This window comes from Cavia porcellus, unplaced genomic scaffold (genome assembly GCF_034190915.1).
Source record: "Cavia porcellus strain 051 isolate PalLab524CR breed Dunkin Hartley unplaced genomic scaffold, mCavPor4.1 scaffold_25, whole genome shotgun sequence".
Lineage (NCBI taxonomy): Eukaryota > Metazoa > Chordata > Mammalia > Rodentia > Caviidae > Cavia > Cavia porcellus.
In genome coordinates this window covers 17,227,247-17,252,344 of record NW_026947508.1, presented here as the reverse complement: position 1 = coordinate 17,252,344, position 25,098 = coordinate 17,227,247, and the positions used below count along the sequence as shown (strand labels likewise).

General features: G+C 50.5%; 1 protein-coding gene across 3 annotated transcripts in view; it reads right to left on the bottom strand.

The window, feature by feature from the left end:
* Positions 1 to 11,067: 11,067 nt before the first annotated feature.
* Ephb2 (EPH receptor B2) overlaps positions 11,068 to 25,098 on the bottom strand; it is a 172,206-nt gene continuing 158,175 nt past the window's right edge. For all 3 annotated transcript variants that reach the window (XM_063235724.1, XM_063235726.1, XM_063235725.1), the window contains exons 10-16: positions 24,609 to 24,731; positions 23,873 to 24,120; positions 22,771 to 22,986; positions 21,793 to 21,942; positions 20,553 to 20,746; positions 19,346 to 19,501; positions 11,068 to 18,906 (exon numbers count right to left, since the gene is read on the bottom strand). In XM_063235724.1, coding sequence (XP_063091794.1) covers positions 18,798 to 18,906; positions 19,346 to 19,501; positions 20,553 to 20,746; positions 21,793 to 21,942; positions 22,771 to 22,986; positions 23,873 to 24,120; positions 24,609 to 24,731 — 1,196 coding nt within the window. In that variant the 3' untranslated portion in view covers positions 11,068 to 18,797. The remainder of the gene's footprint in view (positions 18,907 to 19,345; positions 19,502 to 20,552; positions 20,747 to 21,792; positions 21,943 to 22,770; positions 22,987 to 23,872; positions 24,121 to 24,608; positions 24,732 to 25,098) is intronic.

Below are 25,098 nucleotides of genomic sequence, written 5' to 3'. Positions count from 1 at the left end.
TATGATAAAAGCAGCATGGTACTGGCAGAAAATCAGAACATGGGATGAATGGAACAGAATAGGATATGCAGAAACAACTCCAGACACACTCAGTCATCTTATCTTTAACAAAAGTGCCAAACACATTCACTGGAAGAAAAACAGCCTCTTTAATAAATGGTGCTGGGAAAACTGGCTCTGCACATGCTGAAGATTAAATTTGGACCCATCTCTTTCACCATGCACTAAACTAAATTCAAAATGGATCAAAGATCTAAATATTAACTCAGAAACATTAGATCTGCTGGAAAATAGATTAGATAAAACCTTTGAAGACATAAAAGCAAAGACTTTATGAATAAAGCCATGATGGCACAGAAACCATGACAAAGAATCAACAACTGGGATCTTATTTTATTAAAAAGCTTTTTCACAGTCACAGCAAGAGAAACCACCAACAGAGTGAAGAGAAAGCCTACAATGTGGGAGAAAAATGTTTGCCAGCTGTTCCTCAAACAAGGCATTACTAACTAGAACATATAAAGAACTAAAAAAAAAAAAAAAAAATCAGAACTCCTAAATTTAAAGACTCAGTCCAAAACTGGGCATCTGAGATGAGTACACACTTTTCAGATGAAAAATACAAGCAGCAAATATATGTATGAATAAATGCTGGTCACTTGAGGGTTACAAATCAAAACAACACTGGGATCCCATCTCACCCCCGAAAGAATGGCTGTTATCAAGAAATCAACCAATAACAAATGCTGGAGGGGCTGTGGGAAAAAGAATCCTTTTCCAGTGTTGGTGGGAGTGTAGACTGGTACAACCACTGAGGAAAATCCTCAATTAACTAGGATTGGAGGTCCCGTTTGACCCAGCTGTTCATCTCCTGGATATCTTCCCAGAAGAATTAGGAACATCGTACCACAGCAACATGTGTGCACCCATGTTTATAGCAGCACAGTTTGTAGTAGGTGGAGCTTGGAAACAATCCAAATGTCCTTCAACTGAGGAATGGATAAAAAAAGATGTGGTCTTTTTATACAACAGAGTACTACTCACCCATAAAGAAGAATAAGTCAGAGACTTTTATAGGTAAATAGATGCAACTTGAGACCATACTCTTGAGTGAAATAAACCAGACACATGTGCAAGCATCATATTGCCTCCCTAGCATGAAAAGTCAAGAGTAAATAAGATCCAAAATGTACAGTAGATATTGTAAAACGAGAAAAAACTGTTCAAAAAGAATAAGAAACTAACTATATGTGTGTGTGTGTGTGTGTGTGTGTGTGTGTGTGTGAGATAAGGTAATTATATTACTAATTCCTCTAAGTTCATTGAAAAGAGAGGTTTGTGCTATTATTGTTTGGACAATTTAATGCCTATATCTTGTCCTCTTAAAGGTAACCACATGTGATGTATTAACCATTTTTATCCTCCTATTGTTTTGAAATTTTATTTTATACTTCACTTTTTAAAAAAATAAAAAACTCTTGAGAGCCCTTTTGAACTAACTGTTTCATAGTTCCACCCCATTTCCACGGTTCATATGTGTCCCCCGAGTTCACATGTCAGAGGCTGCACCCCAGTGGGACAGCATCGGGAGGTGGCGACCGCTAAGGGGTGGCTGGGTCTGGAGGGCTTCGCCGGGAATGGCCTGACTGTCACTGTGGGGAGGGTCTGTTACGGTGAGAGCGGATTCCCACACGTGAGCTCAGCCCCTCCTGCCCGGGTGCCAGCGCCAGGCGCCAATGCCATGCTCTTGGACTTCTGAGCCTCCAGAGCCATGAGTGAAATAAACTTGTTTATTGTAAATTACCCAGTCTCAGGTATTCTGTTAGGGCAGCAAAACGTAGACGAAGACCTCACATGCTGTATTCACCTCTGTGTGTGGGGGGTCGAACTCAAGACCTCGTGATAAGCAAGCACTCTATTGTGGAGCTGTACCCCAGCCCTGTGTTTGTCTCTCCCCATGGGCGAACGATTCGATCTGTTTTGTTCCTGCTTTATTATTAGCTGCTGGTGAACTGACCATCATCTGTGGGCTATCAATAAATATTTGCTCCGCAAATAATGAGTTACTGTATTCTAGATGATGAAGCTCGGAGAGGGGGTGACTTCCCCACGGTCACGCATGTCAGTGATGGAGACAGGCCTTGAACCTTCCTCCATCTGAACCCAGAGTCAACGCTCCTACCCCTGCTTTAGTCCATCCATGTTCAGGGTCTGGCTACCCACTTTGCTGTGTTCTCGTGGATAGGAATATGGATGGGCTCAAGGATACTGATTCCTCCAGGAATGTTTCTGGGTTCTTACTGTGTGTGCTGGCAGAACTAGAGGCCTGATTAGCAAAGTACATTCAGGGGCTCATGCCTGCATTTCCAAAGGTCCACACGGGTACTTGTAGAGCAGATGAATGCATGCGGGTTTGTGCATGCTTGTATTAGCAGTGTGCTTGCAGGTGTGTGTGTGTGTGTGTGTGTGTGTGTGTGTTCTGCTGTGTATGTGGGATGAATTGTGTCTAGTGGGGAGGATGTGGGCATGTTTTAGGACAGGCTGTCTGCACTCTGATTCTGATTCTTGACATTGCTAGCAGCATCACAGTGGGCAAGTTTCTTCAGGATGCTGTCTCTTGGTTTTCTCATCTGTAAGATGGGTAGAATGACAGTTGTACCCTTTCTGGGAAATTTTGGAGAAATGCTACTCAAAATGCAGACAGGACTCCTTGAGCTTGTGTGTGTGTGTGTGTGTGTGTGTGTGTGTGTATACACTAGGAGTATTCTACCTCTGAACTACAACCTAGCCCTCTACCCCCGGCCCCTGATTTATTTGTCAGCTTGGACACACCTGACACTCACAACTTACAGGAGGAGAGGTTTAGTTTCTCTCATGGTTCAGGAGATTCAGTCCGTGGTCAGCTGGTTCCCAGTGGAAGGACATGGTGGAGGAAAGCTGCTCAGCTAGGAGACAGGGAACAGAGAAGAGCCGGGGAGGGGATACGGCCCTTGGGAGGCACACCTCCAGTGATGTCTCTTCCAAACAGGTCCCGCTTCGTAACAGCTTATTTAGTAGGGGGTTCATCAATGGATCAATTCACTGGTGAGCAAAGGACACCCATGATCCAATTTTGAGGGACTCTGTAGACTCTCTAGACCATGACAGATAGGGTTTTGCTAATTTGCCTAGGCTGGCCTCAAGCTTGTGATCTTCCTGCCTCAGTCTCCTGAGTAGCTGGTATTACAGCTTGGGCCACTGAATCTGCCTAGAACTACGGTGTTTATTATTGGCCTGTGCTTACACAGGACAGAAACTCCAGAAACTTACACCTCTTGACATTGTGATGGCACAGGAGCGAGGTGAGGGTGGAAGGCCCTTGTGCAACGGTATGGATGAAGCTTTGTGTTGTTTTCACAGTTCAGCCACATGTTGGATCTGGAGCAGGTTGGAAATTAAGCACGCTAGAAAGAACAAACCTGGCCTTTTGCTGTAGATAGTTTGAGAACCCCAGCTTTAGGGAATTAAACAAGATAACACAGGCAGGACACCTGGCACGATGCTGGACGGTGTGGAGGCTTGAAGGATGCCATCTGCTGCTGGGTCGTAGAGAGTGAGGGGATGTGTGACTCCATCCGTGGTGGGGCTCGGTGTGGGCGTGGGCCTACCTCTGTGTGCCTGCCTCTGTGTGCCTGTGTGCGTGTGAAGGGGTCTGCGTGTGGCTGTGTGTGTGTGTGTACAGCGGGCATTTCTTACATGTGAGTGGATATAATGTGGTGCCTCTGGGTGGGGGGTTTGGGGAAGCCCAAGGAGGGGCCATGGTAGCAGCAGCAGGAGCGACAGTGTCACCACTAGAGGCAGCAGAGGAGCGGATGCCAGCAGGAGGTGCAAGGGTACTGGGCTGGTGGCCTCAGGACTCCATGTGCCAGGTCTTCAGCTTCTGGGGCGGGCTGGTCCTGCAGTCTGGTGGATGGTGGCAGTGGAGGGAGGAGCATTCCTGCAGTTCCATGGTGGGGTGGTTGGGGTCTCCGTAACCATGATGGAGAGCCCTCGCCCCTCCATTGCTGATCCACGCTTCTTCTCTCCGTGTTGACATGTATTGTGGCATCAATACTGCCATGGTCCTGAGAAATGACTGAGCCTGTGGGTGCCAGCAGTGCAGAGATTAGGCTCAGCTCTGAGTGGGTGAGAAGTATCAGAAGGTTGAGAGGGCCCCAAGTTTGGTGAGGAGGACCTGGTCATTGGCCCTGAGCAGCAAGCCCACCTTCATGGGATGGTCGACCTACAGCTGGACAGGAAAGGCTGGGGCCAGCCCAGTGCGGGCCAGACACTGGGCAGGCAGAACCAGTGAGGGGACTAAGACTCTGAGGAACTGAGCAGGACAGATGCAAGCATCCTAAAGATGACCCTGAGGCCCCAAAACATTGGGGGAAGGCTGGGGGTCTTCCCATGCTGTGTGCCTGTGTGTAGTGCACAACCTGGTCAACCTCACTGTGCGCTCACACAGAATCTCTCCCACCCAGTGCCCACGAGCACAAGGGTAGCCCTGCCTGCCTGCATTTGTGAACCGCTGTCCAGATCACATAGGATTTTGAACCCAATGACCACGGTTGGGAAAGTACTACTTCCATAGTGTCTTTGTTTGTGTTGCTGTATTAAAATCTTGAAACTGGGTACTTTAGAAAGAACAGAAATTTATATTTATTTAAAGTTCTGGAGGCCGGGAGTGTAAGATCAAGGGGTGGGCAGGTCTGGGATGTGGTGAGGACCCTTTCCGCATAGATGGTGCAAAGCGCACTTCTGTGGACGGAGAGCAAAAGAGACAAAGGGCCAAAGGCTGTGGGAACTGTGTGAAGCCCCTTTTGTTAATCTGCCTGAGGGCTCTGCCCCAGGACCAACTCACCTCCTGAAGGTTTCCTTTCTTAATACTATCACGTTGGTGCTGAAGTTTCAACACACGAAATTTGGGGAAAATTTCAGACCACATCACATAGTAATTCATGAAATGTATCAGTGTTTGACTTCACGCCTTTGATAGATGTTCCCTCCACTTGGGATATTTTATTCATCCTTAGCTTCCTGAAGAACTCTTAGCCATGCTATAGGACCCGGGGGGCTTCTGGGCAGGGTTAATTGCACCCTTGGACTGTTGCATACCTTGCGGAAGTTGTAATGACCCAAGAACTTGATCTCCACCATCAAGGACTTCCTTCAGGGCAGGCACACTCTGTGGTTTTTTTCTCTACACTTTCAGTTACCCTTGGTCAGTCGTGATCCAAACACATTGACTAGAAAACTCCAGAAATAAATCATTCTTTTTTATCTTAAAAAGCAAAGCAGAAAAAAAGAGATAGAAATGATACTGAATTTCAAAAAAAGTGGGACGTTAACACTAGTTAATATATTGCATATTGTTATCTTAGAACAAGTTGTTCAGGTTACAAGATCTAAGTGCAAAAAATGATCAAACAATCAAATAGTAACAAGACAAGCTATTTTCCCCATGAACTAAGGGAGCTCGGTAGTACAGTTATCTATGTGGCATACACAGACACACACAGTTACACATGTATCCTACATACATATAATCTTTCCCTTTGTTCCTTTCCCTATCCAACTGTTTTTTTCTTTTGAGCACTTTCTTTCCCTTTCACTATTGTAGTATCTATTGTACATTTTGGATCTTATTACTCGTTTAGTTTTTTTATTACTTTTATACTAGGGAGACATGGTACACACGGTATTTATAAATGTGAGTTTGATTTATTTCACTTTTGCGTACGGCCTCAAGTTGCCTCCATTTACCTATAAAAGCCATAAGATTAGCTTTTTTATAGCTGAGTAATATTCCATTGTATATAAATATCTCATCTTTTCTATTCATTTTGTGGTTGATGGGCATTTTGGGTAGTTTCTAAGATTTAGGTTTTACATATCGTGCTGCTATAAACATGGGCGCACATATAAGAAAAGCATAATTCCTCAGTTTTAAATTGTGCACAGTTCTAAGTGCTGTGTCCCTTCTGTCCTACAGGGATGTGGATCCTGCTTTTGTCCAGTGTATCCCTGAGTCCCTGCCCATTAGTAACAGTAGCTGTCTTACTTGTCACACTGTTGCCATGGCTTGGTGCTTGTGACCAGGTAACCCTTCTTTTATTTATTTACTTATTTATTTATTTAATTTAAGGAGAAAAAGAAAAAAAAAGGGTACAAGTTATACAGAATTTCAGAAAAAGTAAACAATAGGAAATCACTAGTTAATAGATTACATATTGTTCTCTTAGAAATAGTTGTTCAAGTTACAAAATTAAAGCATATAAAGTGCACTTTCAAACAGTGAGACTGGGAACAGTTTTGTTCAATGATCCAACAAAACTCAGTAATATGGTTATCTATCTTATACACTTAAATATATATGCGGTTATATTCTTTAGAGCACTTTCTTTTCCTTTCTTTTGTACAATGACAATTACACATTTTGGGTTTTATTACTCCCACAGTTCTTATTACTTTTTTTTGAAGAGAGTAAAACCAAATGTGACATAACAGAACAGAGTCAGTCAAATCAAAAGGATGGACATAATAGATAATGTAAAAACAAAATACAAGGTGATCAACAATGGTTACCATACTGCCTCTTGCTATCTTAAAAAGAATTGCCTATATCATCAGTTATAATAAAATTGAACAAAACAGTAAAGAATAAAACCAAAACATTGGAGACATTACAGGACTTTAAAAGAAGATAGTAGTCAACCAGAATGGGCATCATAATGAATCTTATTGTCTTCACAGTTTTGCCTGTACTTTCGAACTTGGTACTATCAAGCAAAGCAGAATAGAGGAAAATCAGTCAAAGCAAGATGGTGAGGGCTATACAGGGTTTCAAATCAAGTTAATAGGAAATGAAAGTAGGTTTCTATAATGTATCCTGCTATTTTTTTATTTTTCCCTTAATTAAAAAGATAAAAATTTAAAAGTAAATAATTACAAAAAAGGAGACTGAGATAAAAGAGGGCATGACAACAAAACAGCACAGGGCAAAGCATAACCATTTAAGCAAAATAGTGTTTCACCACAAGACATCCCGACATAAAAGTAGTTACCATAGTGTCTCTTTCCTTGAAATCTTTGAGTATAACTTCGTATACTGTAGCACCAAACATATCAAGACAATGTAAAACCATTCAAGAGAATGACAGTATTACAGGGTATTTAGAACCAACTAACAGAAAATGAACAATGGTTTCTGTATAATCTCCTTGTCTATAAAAGTTTTTGCTTATATTATCACATATAATAAAATACAATAAGATACAACCTGTTAAGACTGCTGGAGACAGAAGAATAAAAGCTTGATGGGACTTCAAAGCAAGAGGATACTAAATCAGCACTAGCTATTATGATGTCTTGTTTTCTCCAAAATAGCTGTTCCTACCATCCAATCTTCTCTGCCTTATTTCTGTTGAGCTCTTTTTCTGTCATTTGTTGTCAAATGAAGAAGACAAACGTCTTCTTCATTTTGCTTTCTGCTCCATTCATTGTGGCCGCTCTGCCACTGTTTCTGGAATCTTGGTACTTTCCTTTTTTAGAATATCCTGCAGTGATCTCTGTAGAGTTGAATTGGTGGTTGCAAATTCCCCTAGTTCCTCTTTATTCTGGAAGTACCTTGTTTTTCCATCAATTTCTAGGGACAATTGTGCATGATATATCAATCTTGGCTGGAGATTATTATCTTTCAAAGCTTGAATTATTTCCCCCCACGCTCTTCGTGATTTGATGGTTTGTGCCGACAAGTCTGCTGTAATCCTGATGGGTGTTCCCTTGTAAGTGATCTGTTTCTTGTCTCTGACGGCTTTTAGTATTCTGTTCTTATATTGGATTTCTGGAATTTTGATTATTATATGCCTGGGTGTGGTTCTGTTTGGGTTGTAGGTGGCTGGGGTCCTGTATGCTTCATACATCTGAATATCTTTACCTTTTGCTAAATTAGGGAAATTCTCTTGGATTATTTCTGTGAATAGCTTTTGTAGTCCATTTGTTTGTGTCCCTACTTCTTCTTTTATGTTCTTAATTCTTAAGTTATATATCCTCTTATCATCTTCTAGCCTTTGTATTGTTACTGCTTGTTTCCTTGTTATTTTTAAGAAGTTTTTCCTTTCATGCTCCAACATTACAAATCTGTCCTCCAGTTCAGATAATCTATCCTTAGTTTCTTTCAAGCTATTATGCCAGTTTTTGATAGTTTTCAGTTGCCTGGTAATCTCTTTGAACCTGCTTCACGTATTCTATATTTTCTCTATTTTCTCCATCAGACAATTCTCCCCTTTCTTTCTGTTCTTCCATTCCACCATCTGTTTTTTCTTGGGCAGTGCTTAGCATTTCTCTAACTATTCTACTTATATCTTGCTTTATTTCATTAAATACTTCATTTTTAAACTCGTCTATGAGGCTCTGGAGATATCGCTTTATGTCTGTTGGTGCCGTGTCTGATATTGCATGTTTTCTGTCTTCCTTTGTGTTTCCCTTTCCTGCATCAGTGTTCTCAGGATTGGGGACTGAGGATCCTTTCTTGTTGCTTCCTCTTCCCATACATTTTGTTCTTTCCATACAAGTGAATGTAGGAGGCCCAATTTTTTTCTCTTTGTTGGTTACAGTTTGTTTGAATTGCGCCGGCTAGGTGTTCCCGCCCACTGCAGTGTACTAGGGAGACACCGACCTGGGCAGCCTCTGCTGGGCCCGCCCCTCCAGGTCAAGCTACCGAAGGCTTCACCGCTAGGGTGCACCTCCAGGCGCTGGGACCTGGTTTGGGCTAGCCTACTGGGTCTTAGTCAGCGGTGTCACCCAGGCCAGGCACTCCCCACCAATCCCGCTTGATAGGGGAATATGCGGCTAATGTCATTGCAGCACCCTGTTCCAGCAAGTCTGCCTGGTCCCAGTATGTCCTTTGGAGCCTCCTACTCTATGAAAGGGTCCCCGTTCTGCTCACTCACCACAAGTCAATGCAGGGCTCCCCGCCAGTCCCGCTCTCAACTCTGTTTGCAGATTCCTGCTTTCAGAGCTTTCACGTCTCTCTCCTTGCCCTGCAGATTTGGATGCAGCAGCGGCAGCAGGAAGTTCTAATCGTGGCTTCCAGTGGTGCGGGTTCTAGCTTCCGCGCTGAGATTTTATCTGTTCCTGTTATAGCACCAGGATTGGATTTCCGGTTGGTTTCTCTTAGCTTAGTTCATTCCTGGGTCAGCAGGGTGTATCTCCCCTTTCTTAGGACTCCTTGTACCACACCATTCCTGGATTTTAAGCGGGGTATCTCAGAGAGCCTCCGTAGCTGCTGCTATGTATCCACCATGTTCTTCCTGAAGTCCAGGTAACCCTTCTTAACAAGGGCTCCCAATGCAAGGGCAGTGGTGCAGAGTTGGAAGGGTAGATGTTGTGACACAGTGTACTTGACAACCCTGCAGGAATGGCAGGGAGAGTGACACGGACAGTTTGGCGCTGTTGGCTGTTTGAGGAACTCAGTGGGGGTCTTGGAAAGCACGTAACCCCTGAGTAAAGCAGCGAAACTAACAACCTGGAATCTGGCACAAGAACCTGCTGGTGCTCCATTCGATTCATACGCAGTGCGGGGACCCAAGTACCCCATGGACCGCCCAACGTAGGTGTCATTCCCATCTCCCCCGGGTATCTGCTGTGGGCCTTCAGGCAGTAATAGGTCATTCGGGAAGTACTGTGTGTTTTTAGTTTCGATGGGGGTGCTGAGGACTGAGCTCCGGGCCTTACAGTGCCAGGCAAGTGCTGTGTCCTTGCCTGCATCCCCACCCCCAGTAAGCACTTTGGAGAGCACGAAGGTGGAAAGCAGAGTCCAGCCTCCGGGATGCCGTCCCTCTGACCTCGGTCCTCTCATGTTTTCCAAGCCTGACTTTCAGCCCAGGTGGGCTCCACTTCTCTTCCCCCTCCCCCCCTCCTCCCCCTCCCCCTCCCACTCCCTCCTCTTCTTCTTCTTCTTCTTCTTCTTCTTCTTCTTCTTCTTCTTCTTCTTCTTCTTCTTCTTCTTCTTCTTCTTTTCTTCTTTGTGCCAGGGATCAAACTCATGAGCTCACATTTGCCAAGCAGGCACTTACACCACTGACCTAAACTCCCAGCCCGTGGGGTCCACTTCTAACCTCAAGTGACCCCAAAGTAGGAAACCTGGCATAAGAAACACTTTTTTTTTGAGGGTGGTAGTGGGGACTGACTTCAAGGACTTCACACTAAGCTATACCTTCATTCTCTTTTGATATTTTTATTTTGCAGTGGGGTCCAACTAAGTCACTAAGTTGCCCAGGCTGGGGTTGAGCTCTGATCCTCTTGCCTCAGCCTCCCACAGTGCGGGGATTACAGGTGCGCATCACCATGCCCAGCTATGAGAACACCTTTTAGATTTGCTTTGTGCTTTTGATATATTTAAGGCTTTGCAGCATCTTGAGGTAAAGAAACCTGACTGCCTTGCCTTCTCCCAGAGCCTGCCAGATCTGCTTGAGCAGTGAATCCTTCCTAGCGTCCCTTTTCTTTCAGTGGGGCATCTCCTGACCCCTATCTGACAGACACTGGCTGAGCGTCTGGCCTGGGTCAGATGTCCTGGGTGGGAACAGAGCAGGGTGTGTGGCAGACACAAGTCCTGCCATCATGTGTGGGCCCAGCTCTTCCCATGCCTCATGGCATTCCTCCTCACTTATCTGCAGAAGTTAAATACTGTTGTTCCCATCTTAGAGACATGAAAATGAGGCTTAGTGTAGTTATGTGACTTCTCTGAGTACACACAGCTAACAAATAGCAAAACTGGGATACAAACCCTTGAACTCCAGGCAGCAGGGTTTTGAATATGGACAAGTATTCTTAGAATAGGAATCATCGTTTGGTCAACACGGTACCCTGGCCCAGACTCCATCTCCTCCACCGTTCAACCCTGGTGCCAGTCCATCCTTTACTCTCGCTCCATCTTTAGTCCTGGAAAACTCCTAGTCACATGTTAGAACCCTGCTCAGGACTTCTGGAACCTCCCATTCATTTCTTGGTGAACCTCAGAGAAAAGACAAGACTGAGTCCAAGTAATAATTTTTACAATTCACATTTATTTTGGAAAAAAAGGTTCTGCTAAAAATACTCCTACAAAGGCATTGGAGTAACAGGGTCAGGGTTGCTGTTGGACACAGCTGGTGAGAGTCCCTTGGTTACAGCAGTGGGGGTCTGGAAGAGCCAGGTGTGACCCACAGCCATTGGAACCCCAGCCGGATCACTGCCTGACCCCCAACATTGTCAGGAAAACCATGTTTATGATCAGAAGATAGGGTTCTGTGAAACCCTGTCACGCAGCCCTGGCTTGCTGGTTGAAAACTCTGGTCTGAGTGGTTCGGGCTGAGGGGCACCTTGGGAGGGGATCTGGGTGTCACTCTCACCGTCCATGGCCTTGAATAGCTCCAGGGAGGCCATGCCTCAGAATATGAAAGTGACCCCCAGGATCTGGGCTTGGACTGGGAAGGGTGTGACCGCGATGGGGCTGAGGGTCTAGTGGTAGCAGCATAGCATAGTGGCTAAGAGGGTGGGTGCTGGGCTCAGAGACCATTCACTGGCCACGTGACAGGGAAGGCCAGCAGTTGTGCCTCTGAGCATTCGAGCCTGTGGAACGGGAGCGATAACTTCCTGCCTCACAGAATTCTGTGGGGATTCAGCAAGACACTACATATAGGAAGTGAAGCATGGCGCCTGGTATATTGTTGGCAATCAAGAAATAGCAGCTATGATTATAACCAACCACTCCTTGCTCTTCTCTGGAGTCTAAAAGAGTGGCTGTGAGTGGGGGTACTGGCCCAGCTGACCCTAGGTTAGCTACGGAGGCTGGATCGAAGCCCTGGCTCTCAGAGTCCCTGCCCACAGAGGTAGAGTGACCCCTGGTCAATCACTGAGCTCTGGGCCACCCACACAGGCTCCTTCTCCTGTTGCCTTCCAGCTCTGGAAGGGTGAAGGGGTCCCCGGATGAGCAAAGGCCAAGTGGCTGTGGGAGCTGTGTTCCTGGCATCAGAGGGAAGAAACTTGGTTTGGGGATTTGCAGCCAGACCCTCTTGCTGCCCATTGTCCAGTCTGTGACTCTGGGCTGAAAGGTGGTCAGCTTGGGCATTCCCCAGTGGGGGCGCCCAAGGCAAATCCCTGGCCATCCAGCCTTTTTGGAGTGAGGGGTCTCCCTCCAGATGACTCCCTCCCCAAACAGAGCTGGGGCCCTGCTTGAATTGTGGGAGTTCACCAACCAGTGGGCACTGGGCCTGCATCGGGCTGTCCTTAGCCAGTCCCACTGCCCCCATGAGAGCCTGTCCCTCTACCAGGAAAGAACCCTACAGGACCCTCCGAGACAGATCTTTGCCCTGTCCAAGGTCATCTCTGACTCAAATTCAAAGATGGAACCATTCTGAGTTCATTCTCAGCTTTCTCCTCCTCAGCTCTGCCTCTCTTGTTCATTGTGCTTGTTTTGTTTTGTTTTGTTTTGTTTGTTTGTTTCCCCTGCTAGGGCCCTTGGGTTTGGGGACCAGCGATGAACAATGGGAGTTGAAATTTGAAGAGTAGCCGCATAGAATCATCTAGTGATGGAATTTTAAAAACACAGCATCCTTCCATTGGAATTAGACTTTTGCAATCTTAGCATCCCAATCTCCTTTGACCATGGAATGTTAGAATTCCTGACTCTTGCAGGCACAGCAGGTCTGCAGAGTCTCTGTGGCCCTGGCTGTGACCTCCTCTAAGATGTTTCCTGACCTGCTCCTCCCTCCTCCCTCCTCCCTCGATGGCTCCCTGTTAGTGCTCAGAGCCCTCTGGTCCAATGGGGGCTGTTAGAGCCTTTGCTCCCTCTGCTTCCCCAGGGAAAGCCACGGGAGGCTGGGAGACAGGGCCAGGCGGGCCCCTGAAACACCACATCCAGCTGGGAGCCCCACCCTGCCTTTGCCCGGCCCACCTGGCCAGGTGTTGAGTGATGGGCCTGGACTGGGCGGTGTTAGGGTCTTGTGGATCTCCATGGGGTGGCCCCAGGTGGGCTGCTGGGCCCCTCTGAAGTATTAAATTCCCACTGCTACTTGCTATCTCCGCTTTCCTGAGGCAGCCTTCGTGCTGTGAAACTAAACTCAGACAGACTGTGAGTCTGGGGCAATCTTTCTAATTTTCCTGAAACCTTAGCTCAGGCTGAACACGTTCCTGAGGGTCAGCCTTACTCCTCCACGTCCAGGGTCCTAATCTGTGTCTGAGTTTGGATATTTTAAATGACGGTGTCAGCTTTTTTCGAATTTCTGTCTATGCCAAACCCTCCTTCCCCAGACAGCCGGGTCTAGTTTGTGATGAGAGAAGCGAAGATTTCAGTGTCTGGAGGAATGAATCACTTGGTATCAAAAACAAAGGCTCCTGAGCCCAACTTCAAGGGGTCTGATTTAGGGGGCCAGGATGGGGCCTGAGAATGTGGAGTTTAAACAATAAGTATCCCAAGAGATTCTGGCCCAGATGGGTGATGGCAAACATTTCAAGAGCGCCCGGGTTAGGGTGGGTCAGGTAGAGATGCCAGGCTGGAATTCTCTGGGAATCTGTGTGCTGATTTGTAAAAAGGGGAGGATAGTACTTGGCACCTGGCACCCCAAAGTGTTGAGTTACGATTGCCATCAGTCCCTGCAGCTTTGGCCTCCAGGGACCAGCCTCAGAGTAGCCCTGCCCTCCTGCCCGGAGCCCACCCTCTTCCTGTATGGAAGACAAAGCCCAGGCTGGGCATGCCCCTTAGTGGCACAGGGCAGGCTTAGCGCGTACAAGTTCCTGGGCTCCATCACCGACATTACAAAAACCAAAAACCAAAAACAATATAGGCCAAATCCCTTCCTGCCACCAACATTCCAACCTTGGACTCCCTGAAAGGGAGGCTGACCAGCATGAAGGACACGCTCCACTCTGTTTCATGGTAGGAACTGAACCATGGGAATCTGGGTAGGGCTGGACCCGGACAAGCAGAACCACACGATGCACTGGGGACCTCTGAACTTTCTTTTGGGCTCCCCTAGGATAACACACTATTGAACATGATAGGATCCCAGACCCCTTCCAATAAGTCTGGGTGATCTGCCTCAGGCCAGAGTGACGATGCAGAGATGCAGGGCTTCCTGAACAGTTTTTCATGCCAACAATTCAACTCCCAGGCCTGACTGCCTTGGTTCCTGGAAGCTTTCACCCTGCTGTCCCTCAGAGAGGCCTGGAGGAAGTGGTGGGTATGGCTGAGTTAAGAATCAGGTAGCACAAAACCCCACCCTGCTATTCTCCGCAGCCGGACTCTGGATTATCTGCGTCAGTGAGACTGAAACCGGACCAGCCTGGGTCTCCAGGAATCAATGAGGGTTGAGCTGGGCGCTCTCTCTCTCAGGGAAGGGTTGCTGGGGGCCTCCTGCCCATCTGATGGGACTGATTCCTCTCCCTGGAACCTGATAGGACCCTGCCACTGTTGCGCTCAAGTCTCTCTGTGGCTGCACTGTACAGAATGCCCAAGCTGCTCTGATCTCTCTCACATCTACAGGTGTCTCTCTGTCACTCCTCTGGGTCATCCAGATGCAAGCTGGGATTGCGTTAGACCATCCTACCTGACGCATGGTGGATGACCTTTCAAGCTTTCTTTATCAAGTCAGCCTCCCCGAGGAAGCTCTCCCTAACAGCCCCAGCCCATTTGAGCTTTCTCTTATCAGACAATGCCAGACACAAAGTCCTTCCTGCCATCTAACTGAACATGGTGGAGTGGGTACTGGAGGTGTATGGCTCTGCCCTGCCCCACCCTTCTCAGGGGTGACACTAAGCAAACTACTGCACCCCACTGGGCCTTAGAGTTTCTCTCTTATGTATTAGGAGGGAAGTATCCCTCCTCACCGGACGGAGGCATTGCAGGCCTGGCTCACTCACTCCAGTGCTCCCATTTTATAGGTGGGAAACTGAGGCCCACTGAAGGGCAGTGTCTCCCAAGATTCGTTTTCCACTTAGAAATAGGGCAGGCCGCCACTCTGAGGTCAAGGTGCATCAGGCTGCATGTTGTACTTTGAGTGCACTGACCTGATTTTCCCTGGCGAGAGTCTTCCAGCCTTGGGTACCATCTTGGAACCCCAGGGGCCCTGGAGAGAGCTGGGGGTGGCCAAGGACCTGGCCTTAGGGTGGTGATGGGATGGTCTAGGGCCTGAGTTCCTTCTGTGCCTTAGCCAGGCATGAGGATGAGCTGTGCAGAGTTGGGAGGGCCTGGCTTTCTGGCCAGGAACTCCTGATCTGTGAGGGGTGCCAGGCTGGAGACTACTCACAAAGGAGGAGCAAAGCACTGCCTTAATAGCTAGAAATGACAGGGGGAGCACAGCTGGCACCTTCAGAGCAAGGGGCACCATTAGTTAGCAAACAGTCCTTGCTCTGACTATCCCTTGTGGTCCTCATCACCATCACTGTCGCCTCCTCCCTGAGGTCCTGGGTCCAGCACTTAGGCCATCGCTCACTCAGATCGGTGGGCCCAGGCTTTCCCAGGTGGTAGGTAGGTAGATTATCATCACTGCAAAGAGGCTGCTGCTGATTGCCAACAACGATCCCTTCCGTTTGGGAGGCTCGTGGGTCCGGAGGGGTGGGGGTGGGCGGCATGGTTCTCTTACCCAGCCTGGCCCTGCAGGGCTCCGCCCGTTACATCCTCTCAGAGCAGCTGGCCCCATTTCCATGGTGCCCTGGCCCAGGTTCACAAGGCAGCTTGCTTTCCTCAAGAACCAACTGTGTGCTGAGCAGCCGGAAGCTCCTCTCACACTGCTGGGCAGGTGGGGGTGGCACTTGGGGAGGTTGAGCCAGGAAGGGATTAGTAACCAGGCAGCGGGGAGCTCCAAGCCATGTGCCCAGGCGAGCGGGTAGCGTAAAGAGGAAGGCGCTTGGCAGCGTGAGCTACCGCTCCCCGCCAAGCAGCAAGCGAGAGGTGGTGGGGAGACTGCCCCTGCACCAGGAGTGACAGGCGCCCGCACCCCAGATGGTCACAGTGATGTCTGATACCCTAAAGAGGAGACAGAGGGCCTGAGTAGCACCCGTGCTCTAGGAGGCAGGTATGTGAGGTCCAGGCCCACTGAGGACCTCAGCCCCCAGAGCGTGGAAGGGCACACATGCTGGACACAAGACACCAGCCCAGTGGCTTAGGACAGGAAGCCATCTGACGGAAGCACCAATTGCCAGCCCCTGTGGGGCCCCGGGGCAGCAGGGGGCAGGCTTGGGAGACAAGAGTTAATCTAAAGAGCATCAGGCCTGCCCCTGCCAGAAGGTGACCTTGTGTGCGGGACAGCTGCCATCCACACTGGGCATCTTTGGGACACAAAGGGATGGCCGGTGGGCCACTGCCGGCCAGTTTGTGGGCAACCTGCCAGCTCCTTCCTGTGGCTCGCCCTGCTGTCCCCCTAGGGGCCCAGTGTCCTCTCTAATCCCTTCCTTCCCCCTGCATCACCGGCTCTAAGAACAGGTGAGCGACAGATGACAGGCTGGTCTGAGCTGCCTGCAGGGCCTTTAGCTGGTGGCCTGTGGCCTCCATCTTCCCCACCCTGCGGTCTCCTTAAAGAAGTTCTGCAAAGGGCAAGGTGCTAGGACACGGTGTCCCTGGCTGTCCCTCATGTTCAGAGCACATCTGCCTGTCTCCTCCAGCCACTCAGACTTCAGATCTTAGGATGAGTAGGAGGCCAGATACACATAGGAGATGAGCAAGGCCCCAATAAATTGGACTTGTGGCTCTGATGGGGTGACCTCATCCCCCCGCCGTCACAGTCTACCCTGATCACAACTCATCAGACACCCCGAGCCGCTGTCCCTGGCCCGGCGGTGCTGAGCACCCCTCTATCTGCCCTCTGTTCCCAATGGACCCTCAGGGGCTCCCCGTTTCCTAGAGTTCTGACCCACTTCCAACACGCTGCTTTTTCTGCCTGTGCTTTCAATGCTCCAGGGCCAGAAAGGCCACATGGGGCTTGTTTGTCCTCCTGTGATTCCTCAGCCTGGGGCCTTCCCGAATCCTGAGGGAGGCAGGGTCCCCTGAAAGAGTTCTTCGAGTTACTTGGCACATCTCAAGGGTGCCGGGATCTCTCCTTGGAACTTACAGAGAACAGGGGTCATTTTATAACTAAAGAGTTTATTTCTGTTCAGTTTGCTAACCCATTGTTCTGCTTAGGGGCCTGAGCTTGCTCCCGGGAGGGAGTCTGAGGCCAGGCCCCGGCTGATGGTCTCCCTGTGGCCAATACCTTCAGCCCTGGGGAAAGGCCTGGTGCAGGGAGGAGCCGGGAGAAGAGTCACACGCTTTCTCCCCCAGAAGGAGAAACAAGCTACCCTAGTCTCGGAGGGCACTTCTGCGGGGCTGGGGTATCACAGTGAATGATCGGGTCCTGGTCTCCCGGGCGGCCTGTTCAGGGTCCCAGAGGCAAAGCTGGGCTTGGCCATCTGCGGGCACTCAGGAACCTCAAAGGGGCCTGTGTCCCTGGGAAGACTCGATAGAATGGGGCAGAGAGGGCGCACGGGAGCGGGCAGGGCCTTCCAGCCTCGGTGCCCGCTTCTCCAGTCTGCTGCCTCCAACACCAGTCCAGGTGGGGTGCTGCTCCACCCCGGTGCCTCCCCCACTCCCCCAAGGCTCACTCAAGTCTCCGAATGGCCCAGATGGCCCCGTGGCAGTTGGCTTTGGTGAGGCCTGGTAGCAGGTGGGAGGAGGGAAGGGTGTCAATGAAAACCATATAAAAAAATCCAGAAATGTGCATATAAAATCTTGCCCTTGCTGTATTGCCTAAGTCAGCAGAAAGCACCTTCTTCCTGGAGAAGGCTCAAGTCCTCAAAAGGTAGGAAATGTCAAGGTGTCACTTCATTGTCATTAAAAAACAAAAAAACAAAAACCCAACGAACAAACCCGCCCAAACCAAAACCACCCCTGACCAAAATACCCCAGAGTCCACGAATCGCTGTAAACAAACCCAGTTGCAAGGTCAACCCTTCTCAGTGGCAGTCGTCGCTGATGACAGTCACTGCAGCATCCATCCTCCAGTGGGGACCAGTGGGAGCCGGCACCCAGGCGGGTCAGGCCACTGGCACTTGGAGCGGCAGGCCGGGGGTGGGCGTCCTCCAGAAGGCCACTTGCCTGGCGGCCCCTGCTCTCCATGGCCCAGGAGGACAAGGGCCCCGTTCAGCCCCACAAACCAACAGCAGAAACAGTCTCTCAGTGGAGTTTCTAAAACACTCTCCAAAGACAGAAAACTTCTTCTGTGTGCCGGGCGGCAGTTAGCAGGATTTTCCCAGTGGTTCTGGGGCAACCACCTGTCCTTCTGCCCCCTCTGTCTGGTGCTCGGCTGTGGAGTGAGGCCCCTAAGAGTGGCCCAAGGAAGGGGGAGAAGGCAGCCCCGTTCACCTCACCCCTTCACATTTGTTTTCCTGAAAGTGTTTCTCAGCTCTGGCCAGGTCACCTTCCCAGAGGGAGTTGAGGAGAAACTGCTTTTGGTCTCCGATTGGACAAGTCGCATGGATCTCCCAAGCCCTATTTTTCTGCCAAGAACCATCATCGCTTTCTTTATGAGAATCCTCTTTTTAAAATATGCCTTATATCTCCCGCCCCCTCCCAGATCTTGTTTCTTTCCCGTTCCCTTTTGATTCTGCACTTGTTCTTGGTGACGTCTCGTGGCTGGAGCGCTGCTTGGTTCTTCCTGCTGCCCGTGGCCTCCTGGCAGACGGCCCTGCAGAGAACGGAGCACCGGGGGGCCGGTGTGGGGCGGAGGGGGCGGCCGGAGGCCGAGGCGAGCCGAGGCAGGCGAGCGTCAAACTTCCACAGACTGGATCTGGTTCATCTGGGCCCTCATCACCTGGATACTGTTCAGGATTTTTTTCTGGTGGCCCGCGAGGGTGACCCCAACCCGCAGAATGTCCCTTTGGAAGAGAAACACCCATGTTAGGGGGTGGAACGGGCTTTGGGTCTGGCTGGGGGTGGGGAGGTGGAATGGTGGTGGGTGGGTGTCAGAGCTGGAGTCAGTGACTGATAGGCAGAGAGCACTGGGCTGGGAGTCAGCACCATTTCTTGGCTGTGGGAAAGGAACTGACATGGACTAAGTACCCGTTTCCTTTATTCTCCCCTCACCTGCTTAGCAACCCCAGTTTACAGATGAAAAAACTGAGGCTGAGGTCACACAGCCAGAGGTGGCAGGCAGACCTGTGCAGAATCTGGATGTGACTATAAAGCGGCCTTGTGTCATGGTGCCCCTCCCTGCTGGATGCTGTTGATTCCTCCCCTTTCCAAAGTGCACCCCTTGGTGGGTGGGGTGCATGGGGAGAGGTGTGAAGGGGGTGAGTGCAGGAGCCGGGGACTTACTCCATCATCATCTGAGACACGACGTCGAAGGAGGTGAAGCCCGCGCTGGCGAAGCTCTCCTTGTACTGCCCCATCTTGATGGCCTCCAGCCACTCGTCCACGGTATTAAAGCTGGTGTAGTCGGGGATCGTGCGGTCCAGCAGCGGCAGGTTGATGCTGGGGTGGGGTGGGCGACAGTGACGGTCAGGGGATGCGCTTGTGGGGAGCACGAGGGTCGGGATTTGTGTGCGTGTATCGGCAAAGTGGATAGAGGTGAGTGTGCGTGTGTGAGGATTTCTGTGAGTGTGTACACAAGTTTGTGTATGGGACAGTGAGTGTGCAGGACTCCCAGCTGGGGTGGCCTGGAAAGCCAATAATTTAGGGCAGGGGTGACCTTGGCCCAAGGGGGTCTCTTGGCTCAGCCAGACTTGGTTCTTGAGGATACCTGGCTGGCTGCTCCTCAGAATCCCTGTGGGATTGTGGGTCCCGGAGAGTCACAGGGTGCAGGGTCAGTGGCTGTCACAGCCACCCCAGGAAGGCAGCAGTGAGCTGTGGCCTGATGGAGAGTTCCCTGGGGACCTGGGGAGAGGGGAAGCCCTGGGACACCTGAGCTGACACTCTAGGGCTGAGCCAGTCCCCGGCATGGACACTCTGACATGAGTGTGGAGGCACATGTGCGTGGTGTGTACTTTTGAGTGTGTAAGCAGGTGCCTGTGAGTGTGGGTAGGTGTGAGAGTCTGAGAGACTGTGTGTGCATGCGTGGGTGTGAGATTGTGGATGTGATCAAGCATGGATGCTGTGTTCATCTGTGTGTGTCTCTGTCTGTGCTGCTGAGGATGCAGATGATGTCAGGGGGACCAGGTTAGCAGGTGACAGTGGCTGGGCGGACCTCAGTGATGAGTACAGTATGTGGATTCACCAACTAAGATTCTGGGGCCTTGGGAATTTGTCTTCAGTGTATTCTCTCTGACCATCATTTCAAAGAGGTTTCCTCCACCACCCACATTTGTCTTTCTCTGGACGGTCTGGGTCCCATGCTCTCCTGCACCCTGGAGCCAGGGCAGATGCCCAACAAACAGCCATCCTGTTGTTCCCTATCCCGAGATGCAGAGGCGGGCATCTGCCTGAAGCAGAGGGCAGGCATGGTCTGAGACTCCAGGAGGAGAATGACCAGCTCGAGATGACTGGTACCAGGGGAGGGGATGGGGCTGGGACCAAGGCAGCCTACCCAGAGGAAAGGGGTGCCATAGCTTTGAGGCTGTTGGGGTTTCGGATCATCTTGTCCAACGTGTTCACGATCTGGCCGAACTTGGGCCGGTGGTTTCGATCCTTTTGCCAGCAGTCAAGCATGAGCTGGTGGAGGGCGCTCGGACAGTCCATGGGCGGTGGTAGTCTATAGTCCTGCTCAATGGCATTGATTACCTGGGGACAGCATAGGGATGGGGTGAGGTCGGTGTCTCCCCTCTGCCAGGCCCATCATGTTCCCAGCGCATTGCAGTTTTAACCTACATGGTTGCCATGACAACTACCTCCAGCTGCAGGGTTTCCACCATCTGACCTGGCAGCTGGGACTCTGAAGATGCCCCTTTCTGCCCCCAGGCTTGAGCCCAGAGTGTCCACATTCCTATTTCAGTGCCATCTACAGGTCCAGTATGCAGTAACTTCCCTGTTCAGCTCCACAGTACAGCTTTGAGCCTGGCTGGGGTCCCCTTCACACAGCCCCCACCTGCTCCTCTACCAGAGAAAGGAAGCCGGACACCTCTCTGTGCATCCTGCCTCTGTGACCAGATTGATCTACAACTCGGCCATGAGTCAGCCTCTCTGTTCAGGAAGCTTTTGCAAGTCCTTCCTGTTTGGATTTTTGCAAACGAAAGTCCCTTGAGTCACTTTAAATACCTCATTATGGTCTATCAGCAAGCTTTCCGCCCAGCATCCCTCTACAAGGCTCCTCCACCCACTCCTCATTATCCTGCGTCGGGCCTTTGCACAGGCTGTCGTGCTCTTTCCACCCGGGAACCCTCACTCTCTAAGTCCTATTACAGTTTGGGTCCTACCTGCCCTGTCTTGGCCCTGCTGCCCCAGCCTTAATGTCTACAAGGCTTAACACATCCCTTCTCCAATTTAGTACCTAATTGTGAAAGTACCTGATAATTATGTCTGGTTCCATTGATAACAGTCTTGTTCCCCAGTTAGGTGGTAAATGCCTAAAGGATAGACATGGCCTCATATCTGAGGTGGCCACAAGGTATATACACCTGAATATTTACTGATTTGTGAATGGGTGGCCTTTCCTGCTCCCTGTCCTTTGGAGAGTCCAGGGTCCTGTGCAGACATCTGAATCAGTCAACAGTGACCTGGGAGCAGCCGCGCCCTCCATCTCAGACGCCTGGGAGATTGGCACAGAGTCCCGTCTTCCGCTTTCCCATCTGCCTGGCCAGAAAGGTTCTGCCCACCTCCGGGAGACTTACGTCCTGGTTGGTCATGTCCCAGTAGGGCCGCTCCCCGTAGGACATCACCTCCCACATGACGATACCATAGCTCCACACATCGCTGGCTGAGGTGAACTTCCGGTACTGGATAGCTTCTGGAGCTGTCCAGCGGATGGGGATCTTCCCGCCCTGAAAGACAGAATGAGGAGACGATGGGTGGGAGGTGGCCCTGTCTGACCTCTTCTCAATACTCTCCACCCTGTGCTCTGCGCTGCACTAATCTCATGAAAAACCTCCTTCTCCACTCACCGTGCTTCTTCAGATTACTGGACATTTGCACATACCATTGCTTCTGCTGGAGGGATCTTTTCCCACCTCGCCAGCGGATACCTCCTTCTCCTCCTTGAATCCCTCTGAGAGCCTTTCCATGGGTTCCAAAGAGTTGTTGGTCTCTCTAACCTCACAAGCCTGCCTTCTGTCTCTCCATCGAGAAGGTACTTCCCGCATGGCACAGTGTGCCCAGTGCTGCCCTGCCCTGCTCTCCTTGCCCAGCCTCTGAGCTCTTTGAGGACTGGGCCTGAGTTTTCTTCCTTTTGGGTTAAAACCCTTCAAGTCTGACTGCTGTCAGTGCATATCCGAGCCTGGATCTCCAGGATCCAGCGTGCCTAGCTCTTTAGCACAATCTGCATCCGGGTCACCTGACCCACCACAAGCATATGCAGTCTAAGAAACCTGTCTGGGCCCTCCAGCTCTAGGCTTAGCTGTTACCAGCTTCATCTGCCTTCTCTGTCTCCCAAAGCTGCGTGTCCCAGCTTACAGCCCTGTCATTTCATATCGCCCTGCACTCTGTGTTCCCGACCAGCCCGGGAGCTTCAGGCAGGCAGGTACCACAGTTTAGTTCCTTCCCCGTCTCCAGGGCCTGGCACAGGTGCCAGGGAAAGCACAGTGCAGGGAGAGATGGGGGCTCACGCTCTCTCCTGTGGTGCTGTGGCTCCCATGTTGCCACCTGAGTCTTACCAGGGCGCTGGTGTACGTGGGGTCTGAGGTGTCGTCCTCCAGAAAGCGAGAGAGCCCAAAGTCAGACACCTTGCAGACCAGGTTGCTGTTGACAAGGATGTTGCGGGCAGCCAGGTCACGGTGCACGTAGTTCATGTCTGCCAAGTACTTCATGCCGGCTGCGATGCCCCGCAGCATGCCCACCAGCTGGATTACTGTGAACTGCCCATCGTTTTGCTTTGGGAGAAGTGGAGGAGCGGGTTAAGAGGAAGAGCAGGCAGCAGAGCTCTGGGTCCCCCCACAATGGGAACCAGAGTGGGCTCCTGGCCTGCCTATGGGGAGGACTTGCATGCCCTGGGGCCTCAGAGAGGCCCATGAGGCTGACTTCAAGGTGGTGAAGAGAATATAGGCTTTGGATCAGAAATCCCTACTTTAACTCTGGCTCTGCCCTGTCCTGGCTGTGCAGCTTTGGACACATAACCTACATTCTCTGAGTTCAGTTCCTAATCTGTGTGCTGCACGGAGATAGCATCTAACCTCCTAAGGCCGCGCTGAGTTACAGGGGAAAATATGTTTGTTGAGTGACAGCCCAGGGCACAGTGCTGATGCCCAGCTCTCTGCCTCGCTGCTGGCTAACTGCATGGCCCATTCCTGAGGGGTCTTGGAACTTCCTCTGCTGGCCTTGTACTCTGAGAACTTCCTCACAGCTTATTGCCCTTGGGGAACTCCAAAATCTGCTAGATGAGGAGTCAAATCACCTGGGTCCAGTCTGGGCTCTCACCTTGACCCTCTAGAGACCTGGGGCAAGTCTTCCCTATCGTTGAGCTCAGATCCTCTTGGGCATAAGGAGCAGGCTGCCTAAGAGCACAGATGGAAACAGATCTCAGGCATGTGCCAACTCTGAATGGCACCCTGGGGGAAATACATTGGATGGTCTGAGCTCAGTGGGAGACAGTGCTGGGATTGATTAGCAGTGCCTGCCCCAGGGAAGGAAATGGATACACAGTGACATCCATTCTTGCCTAGAACTTTCCCAAGATCCTTCAGGCTCTGATAGTATAAATTATGTCCCCATTCCTCCTCTTCCCATCGTGTGGGCCCTGACATGCTTGGCTCTCCCTACCCGAAGGAAGGAGTCCAGGGAGCCATTCTCCATGAACTCAGTGATGATCATCACAGGCGTGCTTTTGGTGACAACACCCTCCAGGTGGATGACATTGGGGTGGTCGAACTGGCCCATGATGGATGCCTCACTCAGGAAGTCCCGCCGCTGCTTCTCCGTGTAGCCCGACTTGAGTGTCTTGATGGCCACAAAGATCTCTCTCTTGCCTGGCAGCTTCAGGTGGCCACTGCAGACCTCGCCAAACTCCCCTAAAAAAAACACACCAAGAGAAGCAGCATGTCACTTGCCGGGTGAAAGTGCCCCCTCCCTGTTCCTGTCACCTCCACTTTTGGGGCCTGAAGGTGCTCTTTTCAACAGTCAACTCATCCTCTAAGATGCAAAACGCCTTTGAGAAGCCCCAGACACCTTTGGGAGCAGACAGCAAATCCTTCATGCTCATCCTGTAATACTTGGCTGGGTGTGGGGGACCCTGAGAGGTGGGAAGAGGGACCAGAGAATAGTAGAGGAGAATCCTGGGAAATGGGTCTCGACCTAGCTCTATCTCTGACTTGCTGTGCAAGCTCCATAGTACTGTGCCTCAGTTTCTCTTTCTGTCCTTACTGATCACCTCTGAGGGCCCTTCTTCCTTGGGCATTCTGAGCCTTTGGGTTTTGAGGGGTAGGTCCTTTGTGGCTCTTGTTCCCCATCCTGCCCATGGAGTACTGGGGTGGCATTATCTGTGGCTGATGTCACCTACCTGCTCCAATCACCTGCTCGATTTTGACACAGGATATGTCAATTTCCTTGGCGAACTCCCGCACTGCCTCGTTGGGGTCCTCATAGGTGAAAGGGTCGATGTAGATCTTCATGCCTGGAGTCACTGGGGGACGAGACCAGCTGGTCACATGGACTGGCCATGTGGACAATGTGGACGAATGGAAAAACTTGTCCCTCCATGGGACTCCCATAAGAACTGGGCAACCCCCTCAGGTCACTTGATCTTTCTGAGCCTCGTGGAACAAGATGGGCACTGAGCAAAATGGTGAGGAAAACAGAGAGGCCAGCAGAGGTGGCCAGTAGATGGTCCTAACTAGTTCTTGTCCAACATTCATTGATTAGTAATGGCTTTCTGGGGTAGCTAAAAGACCCTCTGCATTGTTACTGGTGTGGGCTGATAAGAATAGGTTTGCTGGCCTTTACTTAGAGTCAGGGTTGCCAAATAAAGCAAGAGAAAGAGGAAGAGACAG